Source organism: Rhinoraja longicauda, chromosome 9, assembly GCF_053455715.1.
Source record: "Rhinoraja longicauda isolate Sanriku21f chromosome 9, sRhiLon1.1, whole genome shotgun sequence".
NCBI classification, from domain to species: Eukaryota; Metazoa; Chordata; class Chondrichthyes; order Rajiformes; family Arhynchobatidae; genus Rhinoraja; species Rhinoraja longicauda.
The window spans coordinates 20,934,714-20,944,166 of NC_135961.1; the positions used below are offsets into that span (position 1 = coordinate 20,934,714).

At 39.0% G+C, this 9,453-nt stretch overlaps 1 protein-coding gene across 1 annotated transcript in view; it reads left to right on the forward strand.

Moving 5' to 3' along the window:
• LOC144596524 (transforming growth factor beta-2 proprotein-like) overlaps positions 1 to 3,013 on the forward strand; it is an 80,680-nt gene extending 77,667 nt beyond the window's left edge. Inside the window, exon 7 of the mRNA XM_078404923.1 lies at positions 415 to 3,013. Coding sequence (XP_078261049.1) covers positions 415 to 573 — 159 coding nt within the window. The 3' untranslated portion in view covers positions 574 to 3,013. The remainder of the gene's footprint in view (positions 1 to 414) is intronic.
• The last annotated feature ends 6,440 nt before the right edge of the window (positions 3,014 to 9,453 follow it).

Here is a 9,453-nt window from a genome sequence, read left to right on the forward strand (position 1 = left end):
AAATATTTACAGATGCCAAAGGTGGCAAACTGTTATAATGGCAACACTTCACACATTGCCATGGAATTATATTAAGTACTTTCACTGCCATCTGGACCCACTAATTGGCTTGAATGCTCTTTAAAAATCAAATCTCACTTTTTCACTGTAAAAATGTTTCTGTGATGTTGCTTTGTGAAATTGAAAAGCACAAAACGATACACTTTTGCCTATTGAAACGAGCAATGTTCATACAACAGCACCTTTCTCCCAGTATGGTGGTGTTTGTTTAAGACATTTCTCAAGTGACCATTTACTCTTTCAGTTCTACATACTGTAAACTTCCTACCAGAATGACCACAGGCCATTCTGACATGACTGGTTTTTTTTCTGAAAGTTTACTTGGCAGACTAAATGATGTTTTCTTTATTTCAGATACTTGGCCTGTACAACAATATCAATCCCGAAGCCTCGGCTTCCCCTTGCTGCGTTTCTCAAGACCTGGAGCCCCTCACTATCCTCTACTTCATTGGCAAAAATCCCAAAATTGAACACCTCTCGAATATGATTGTTAAGTCTTGCAAATGCAGCTAAGAACGATTACATCCCTTGAAAATCCCAGGCTCATCAGTGTTAAACACAAGAACAATACATGGTACTAGTTTGAACTATTTGGAAACTTTTTTTTCGTTTAACTACCAACAGAAACAAATGGAACAAAAAATGTACATTGAAGGCTTTATTTCTATCCTTCATCAACTATTTTAGTGTGATAGATGAGACACAGAACCTTTAATTTTTTTAAATAAAACACTGGAAGAATTGTAAGTGTTAATATGTGAAATAAAATGAGTCCCACTTAGTGGAAATGTTGTACAGGTCCCGTGCCTTACTTGATCTCTTATGTATTGTTATGCAGTTGGCATCCTATATACCCCTTTCTTAGGGCACGTATAATCAAATGTATTGCTGATATGTCCATTAAGGGGATGTGTTATTGGGTCAATGTGGCTGGAAAGGATTAGAAAATTTGAAATCAATGTAAATGGTTAAATATCATATTGGCTTGGAATGCTGGCAGTAAGCGTTTGGGCCTAACAATGAGAGTTAATAGGAGAAAGAAGGAATGCCAGGTGGAACACTTAAAATCCAAATATTGAGATACTTATAGGAGAAATGTCTTCACGGTGAAGAATTTCGGGCTAGAAAAAGATTTGAATAATTTGGTGAGAAGGCTGAAAGTTGGGGTTAATTTTTCAAAACAAAAGTTCAGACAATGCTTTTTATCTTCCGTTCTCAATAGTTTCAACCACTTATTAACCTCAAAAATGTAGTGGTACAGAGTCCTACTCAATAGGCGTGCTGATTAGCTGCAGCAATCGGATGTGGTTGATGGAGAACCCTCCCAATTTTCCAACCATTAAAGTCAATGGCTCGAAGATTCAGGTGGCAGAAATTTTTCTCTTTAAATAATTGTACATCTATTTTTATATACTACTTTGCCAATATGATTCCAAAGTTCGCCAGCTCTGGCGAATCTGACCTTGTGTTTACAAATCTTCGTGCAAAATTGCGATGCCCCTGTGGCAGTGCAGGTCAGAAGTGCAGAGGTCAGCATTCGCAGTTTGTGGGACTTGTAATATTGTGGGCCTCTATTTTTAATATCCAAAAAACTGGCTAAGCATTAACTCAGGTTCAGTGATCTTTTTGCCATCTCTTCAATCCAGGCACCTGTTGAGCAAGACCACACAACAGGAGCAGATTCCCCCAAATCCAGGGCAAATGTGTTTGCAAAAACAAATGCAGAGCACAGATATATGGGGATTGTTTTCATTGAGTTTTCAGTTTCTTGGATTCTGTATTTAAACTTCATCTTTAAAAGCAGTTCAGGAAATGCACTTGCTCCCGCATACCGAACAGGTGTGCAAAATGACACTAGTTTTCTCCTTTCTCCATATTGATCATCGACCTATATACAAAATTTCAACTCTAACTCTGCCTTAATTTCTGTTTTCAAATCTATCAGTGTGATGCTTTATTGTTGCCAGTTTAATTATGAGTGAACAATTAGCAAACACAAAACTGAAATGTGTACAGTATTGTTAAAAATAAAGAAAATAGAACAACAATATGAAAGTGATGCTTCTGTTTACACCGAGGTTGAAACATTTTATCTGTAAGGACAGCCTAGCAGGCTTCTCTGACCAAGCCCCCATACTATTTCGGGCTGGAAACAGGTCAATAGTAATGATACCAGTATTGTGTCTTTTTAATCATAAGTCACACTAGGGATGCTGTAAGATGCTGCAACGTGGAATAAGAGCACCTGGGTCCGTGTCTGCAGTTCTTCAAGTGGTGTGATTCATTTTAAGTGGAGACCAATTATTTTTTCCACAGAACAAAAATCATTAGGGTTCATTGATCCATTTATACTCCATGTCTTATCATCTTTAATAGAGTTCCTTCATGTGCTTTATGAACATTGGGAAACATCCATTTTCCCTGAGAGCTTAATTTCTTTCTTTTGTCGTACGACCTCAGACATCTAAGAAATGGTGCTAGATTCTTTTGTAGTGCTCTGCTTCCTGAACAGGAGATCCATGTTCTAATCCTGCTCCACAAAGTCTACAGGATTTCTGAATTTGTTGCCTTTGTGTCTGTGGTCACGATATTGTCTCTTCAGCAGGATGTTACTTAAATCTTAGTCAAGAGACGGCATTATAACCGACAGCGTAATTATGAGATGACTAACTCGAAATAAAGACTCTGAATGGTTGTTGTAGACAAAGTCATGGGTTCAGAAGTCATTGTTTTAGAAAAAAAGGCAAGGAAATTGATCAATTTTTCAAGACGAATCAATGCAGGCAAGATTAGCTTTCTTCTGTATAGTATGATAGCTATACAGAGAGCTTTCTACTTTCTACATTGCTCCAGTAATAGTCCTGGTGGGTAACTATGGTGCAGGAACAGCTGGAAAACAGTCTGCATATCTATACCATAGCATCTCACAGCTGAGGAGGACAGGAATATTCAAGTGCTCGAGTTTATTTAGTTGGAGAATTATAAAAAGTCAGTGTAATCAAACTGTAAGCTCTTTTTTTACTTCCAATGTATTTTAATTGTGAAAAACTATTTTAAATATTAATTTCAAAAGTCTTCCGTTATTATACTCTGGGAATATCCCACTGTTGTGACTATTTTCATTCATATCTTAAGTGCAAAGTAAATATAAGGTCACTCGAAAAATATGCAAGAAACTCTGTGCTGAAATTTCACAAGTTAACTCATGGAAATAACAGTGACCTTTGACAACTTTCTTAAGATATACAGTGGAAAATATGCTGATGTAGTTGTACAAATAAAATAAATATCCAGATTCCCTTCATTACTTCTTATGACTCACTGATGTGGATAGGGCATTCATTTAAACCATTTAAAAATCCCTGTGCCTGCAGTGCTCATCATACCAGATGATAAAACCATGTTAACTATTTTATAATACTGCCTATTCATTTTAGATTCTTTCCCCTATGATTTACATTGTTCATTGAGATATAAAGAGTAAATCATTTTAAAAGGTCCGTGCCTTCAAAAATGAAGTAGCTGGCAAAATGTCTTTCATTTGGCAAGTGTGAAAACTCATACATCATCTTCATTATTGTAATATTGCCTGCAATGATACATTTTGGCTGGATTTACATGTATGAGGTAATTGCATCATGTGTTTCAGACAAATGACAAAAAAAATGTTTGCCAAATACCTTTTTTATGAAGACAGTGGGCTGAACTTAATTCTCATCTAATACTTTTTAAAGAGCAGTTGAAATTCACAAACCATGCATTGTGGATAAATACGTGGAAACAGCTTCTGACATTGAAAATGTCAGTTGCAAGCACTTTTGTCAGGGATAACCTATCTTTAACTCTCTGAGTGTCATTCATTGTGGATGGTGTAGGGGTCTCTATATATGAATGGCATAATTTGTCTTTTAATTCTTATTGAAAGAGATAGGATGCCAGAATGTCAAACTATGCGTGACTGCGCTGGATGCAGGCAAATGTTAAATGCTTTTTTAAAAAAGAATCTAAGACCTCTCTCTGTATTTTGCTCAGTATATCCATCTGCTGATTTTTTTCTTTGCTCCATTCGGATGAAGTTTATTTTCCTCAGGATTGCACTGATACCATTAAGCTTTCTCTTGTAATGCTGAAGTCCTTGAATCTATTGTTTAAAAAAAACTTGTACACTTATTCTTGGTCCTTAGTAAATGTTGGACATTTTATGATCTTACCACTTGGGAGGGAGGGTGCTTTTTCCTTACTATCTTAAAAACGTACATTTTGGTCAAACATACATATTTGTTGGCTAATTACTATGTATTTTAACACATGGTATATCTGTGAAGCCTGCAAATCTTGTGGTGCTCTAGTGGTTAAATAAATTATTTCGGTTTTACTTTTTTGGCGTTCCTTGACTTATTGTAGAAAGTATTTCACAGATAATATAGCAGCCTAGGATATAAAACACTCTTACTCAGATTACTGGGGAGGTCATAATTCAGGGATCTGTTGGCTGAAAACTGGGCTAGAATACACAATTAAACTCCATTTTACCACTGCTCTCAAAGACTGTTATTGTTGGAAAAGATAAAATTAATAAATAGAGTATATTTTAGTTAAATATTTTGAAGCTGAACATAATTTATCTTTGAAGAATGATCCCTTGATTTGCATTAAATGGATGTAATGGCTAATTACCAATGACAACAGACTTCAAAGAAAACATGGGAAGATCCTCATATATTTTTGCTGTATTTATGAGCAATCCCCAGAATAGCTAAGCAAGAGCAGTTAATGCATTTTTATTAAAATAAGGCAAATATAAAAACATTTGTGACTTTTCTAATTGTTGGTGCTTGACAGGCTGATTATATTGGTTACAGCTTGATTGGTCTGAAGAATGGTTCAAATTTTTCACTGCGGTATAATTGACAGATGGGTGTGTAGCAGGTGGGACCTACCAAGATAATAATGCCAAGATAAGAAAGACATGGAAGTGACAGATGTGCGAATGTTAGTGATGATCAATTTAATAATACAATCTCATTGCACACCATTGAAATCAACAGTGCTTTCTACTTCCATTTTTTAACATGCCACAAATGAATGTGTCTTCTGTGCTGATAAGTAATTCATATGCTTGAGACAAAAGGCCCGAGGAAGAAGTCAGATATTGGGCTTGGTTATGTACTTATGCCAATTTTGAAATATATGGAAGTGGTAACCATTTTATTACAATGAAGCAGTTGTTTAAAATGGCAATTGTTTCAAAACATGTCAAACTTTTAAATGAATGGTGGGACTCGGGGCACAGAAAATGTTTGCATCAGCAGAATAAAATATATTGGCTTGGCAAGAGTGAAATTAAAGGTTGAATTAATCTGCCTTATGTCCACACTTGCCTGGATGTCAGGGTGACATGGGCTTCAGAATATGGCTGAACTGTAGAATTGGTGGCAAGCAACTGACCCCTAATCTTACTGGAATGTCACTGATGGATCAACCGGCACGGTAGCGCAGCGGTAGAGTTGCTGCTTTACAGCGAATGCAGCGCCGGAGACTCAGGTTCGATCCTGACTACGGGTGCTGCACTGTAAGGAGTTTGTACGTTCTCCCCGTGACCTGCGTGGGTTTTCTCCGAGATCTTCGGTTTCCTCCCACACTCCAAAGATGTACAGGTATGTAGGTTAATTGGCTGGGTAAATGTAAATATTGTCCCTAGTGGGTGTAGGATGGTGTTAATGTGCGGGGATCGCTGGGCGGCACGGACTTGGTGGGCCGAAAAGGCCTGTTTCCGGCTGTATATATATGATATGATATGATATGATATGATATGGAATTAAACTAGTACAAGAGTTAGACGTTGCATTTTGGTAAGTTAAACCAGGGTTGGACTTACACAGTCAATAGTAGAGGCCTGGACAGTGATGCAGAACATAAGGACCTAGTGGTACAGGGACATATTTAACTGATAGTGACGACACAGGCGGACAGGGTGGTGATAAGCACTTGACACAGTTGTCCTCATCGGTCAGGCCATCGAGTACAGGAGTTGGGATGTCATGTTACAACTGTGCAAGTCGTTGGTGAGTGTGCAGTGATATTTGCTCTGCAAAGTTGCCCTTCAACATCATGTTGGTGTAAATATTTATCTCTGACCTCAGCTACTTTAAGGCTTCTTCTTAATAAAATTCTGCTTTGATGTTGGGTGCTGCAACTGTCACTTCTCCTTTGACAATCAGCTCTTGTGCCCATGTTTATTTGAGAATATGATAAGAACTAGAGTTGAGTGTTTTATTGGAACTGAAATGTGCATTGGTGAATACCACTTGATGGCAAAATTGATGATTCCAATTGAGGCTTGAAAAAAATAAAGGTATCCCAGGCTCTGATCTTACTCTCTGCCACGTCATCCTAAAACAAAACATTAACATAGAAGCAGAAGGCTTTATATTTCCCTATATCTCTCTCAAATGGTCAACTCCTTATCCCAATCACATGTATGAGGGATGGCTCCTCAGACAAATGTAGATCTCTTGAATGTCCTTCACCGCTGTTATACCGACTGTGCTCTGATGTTGGACTCTTGTGTAACACTGCATCATAGCATTGATTCCCTGTAGATACACTGGCAATATCTACCCAGTTAACCATTTCCAGGTGCAAACCCTACTTTAATGGAAAGGAACAGCTCCAAGGGAGGTAGGTGATTTATAATAATTTTAATTAATTAGTTAACACATTTTTAATAGTTAATCTAAATGAAATTAATTATTTAGTTGGTTAGGCCTTGTTTTAATTCATATATATATATATATATATATATATTTGCCATTGTATATTTTTTGTCATAATTGTTTCTGTTTTATTTGTCTGGAGTGGACCATGTAGACCATGTATGTTGCTTGTCTTTCTAGCAATACAGACTCCACTGAGTATAGATCATTTCTACTCAATCTCTCCACAGAGGACAACCCCATTATTCCAGGATACAATTTAGCTGCCCTGGCTCCAAGTGAAGTACAGACACTTGGGAATTACTGCATACGATTCTTTCACTGACGTATCACCAAATCATAGCAGCACTCTGATGACACCCTCTGAATGAGCTTCAGGCTACTTCTCTTAACCTTTCCATTGGTGTAATTTGATGTCTTCTTAGGCAGCCCCTCAGGGATGAGGGACGATTTTCTTCCACTCTGGTTCTATGGGCTCTGAGTTCAAGGTGGGACCTGCTGGCTACATGGCAGATATCATATCATATCATATACATACAGCCGGAAACAGGCCTTTTCGGCCCGCCAAGTCCGTGCCGCCCAGTGATCCCCGTACATTAACACTATCCTACACCCACTAGGGACAATTTTTACATTTACCCAGCCAATTAACCTACATACCTAGGGCAGGAGGTTCTGGACAGAATGGGTTGATGACCAAAAGCAGAGCAGTTCCTTCGAGACAGAGCTATTTCAAGATTTAATTATTCCAGAGCATTCCTGTTTTGCCTCGCATCCTCTCCTGCCCTTATGTGATGAGATAGTCCCGTTCACTGTGTTCAATAACAGGCATTACCTTCCATTGTCAACAGTCCCACTTCTTTCTCTATAACCCCTTCAGTCCCACATGTCATGATGTTTAACTGGTCCTAGGTTGGTGACAGTGTCTTCAACTTTCAGGCCCCGTGTGCTTGCATTCCTTTTAAGATCCTCACTAGACTTTAACCGAAGAGGGAACCTATTGAAGAAGAGAAACCAATTTAAATTATTCTCCAGCAAATGTGCCCTTAACACAGGGTTATCGCAAGGACCTGCTGCTTGGCTGCTGTAAACTACCTTTGATGTTGGTGGGCGGTGAGAGAATCAGGGAATGTTTAGTTTAGTTTATTGTGACATATACTGAGGTACAGTGAAAAGCTGTTTTGTTGCGTGCTATCCAGTTAGCGGAAAGAGAATACATGAGTACAATCAAGCCATCTATGGTGTACGAACACAGGATAAAGGGAATAACATTTAGTGCATGATAAAATCCAGTGAAGTCCCATAAAAGATAGTCCGATAGTCTCCAATGAGGTAGATGGTAGCTCAGGTGTTGATAGGATGGTTCAGTTGCCTGATCACAGCTGGGAAGAAACTGCCCTAAGATCTGGATGGTGAGGGACATATGAGAGCCAATAAGTTCCAGGGAAATAAGAGGGAGAATGGGCCATTATGGACTTCACCCTTCCTGAGATGATCTGCTGCTGGCTGTTTTGGTCTGGCCTTGTCTCACCTCCAGTCCCGTCCCCCCCATTGAAGAACGCTTCTGACCCAAAATGTCACCTGCGCCTTTTCTCCAGAGATGCTGCCTGACCAGTTGAGTTACTGCAGCAATTTGTGTCTATCTTCGAAAGAATGGGCTTGATGGAACTATTCTGAGAGCTACATGGACTCAATGGCATGAATGGCATTCCTCTATGTTGTAAAGAAATATGACGTATAAATAAGAGGAACTGTCATGGACTAGAAATTGAAAATAAATCTCTTTTCCACCATAACGCAGGGAACCAAGCCACTCTGTGATGGGCTTTTTAAAGCAATTTAGCAGCAGGGGGAAAAAACTGAAGCAGAGCAGACAAACACAAACAGGATGTAGTTGGAATGAGATTTTCTGTGTTCTTTCCCAAGCCCCCCCCTAGTGTGACTGTCATAAGGATTTACAAGTGAAACCGTGGTTCCAGCAAGTCTGGATTTTGTTCCATCCCAGCAGCCTTTCAAAGTGGTAAAACATGAGAACTGTCACCAGAGAAAAAACCCATTCAACAACTTGATGAACTCAGACCACTCCCCAATCAAATTATTTCCATCCTGCTCATAGCCGAACAATTCCTACAGCGAAGAAATCATTTAAAATCCGTCTCCAGCGAGTGTGCCCTTAACTTATGGTCATCACAAACACCTGGTGGTTGGTTGGTTAATTGGTCACCACAAGGTACTCCTAGTGTAGGTATGTGGCCGGAAAAACTGTGGGGAGTTAACAGCATGTGGAAGAGAATCTGAAAACAAGTGGGAGAATGAGATTTGTAGGGAGGAACTGCAGATGCTGGTTTAAATCGAAAGTAGACACAAAAAGCTGGAGGCAGCATCTCTGGAGAGAAGGAATGGGTGACGTTTTGGGTCGAGACCCTTCTTCAGACCAGTCAGGGGAAAGGGAAACGAGAGATATAGATGATGATTTAGAGAGATAAAGAACAATGAATGAAAGATTTGCCAACAAAAGTAATGATGATACTGGAAACAGGCCATTGTTAGCTCTTGGTTGGGAGAAAACGAGAAGCTGGTGCGACTTGGGTGGGAGAGGGTAGAGAGGAAGGAATAAAGAGAGAGGAATGGAGAGAGAGAGAGAGAATGAGATTGATGGGTTCACAGAGAGAGGTAC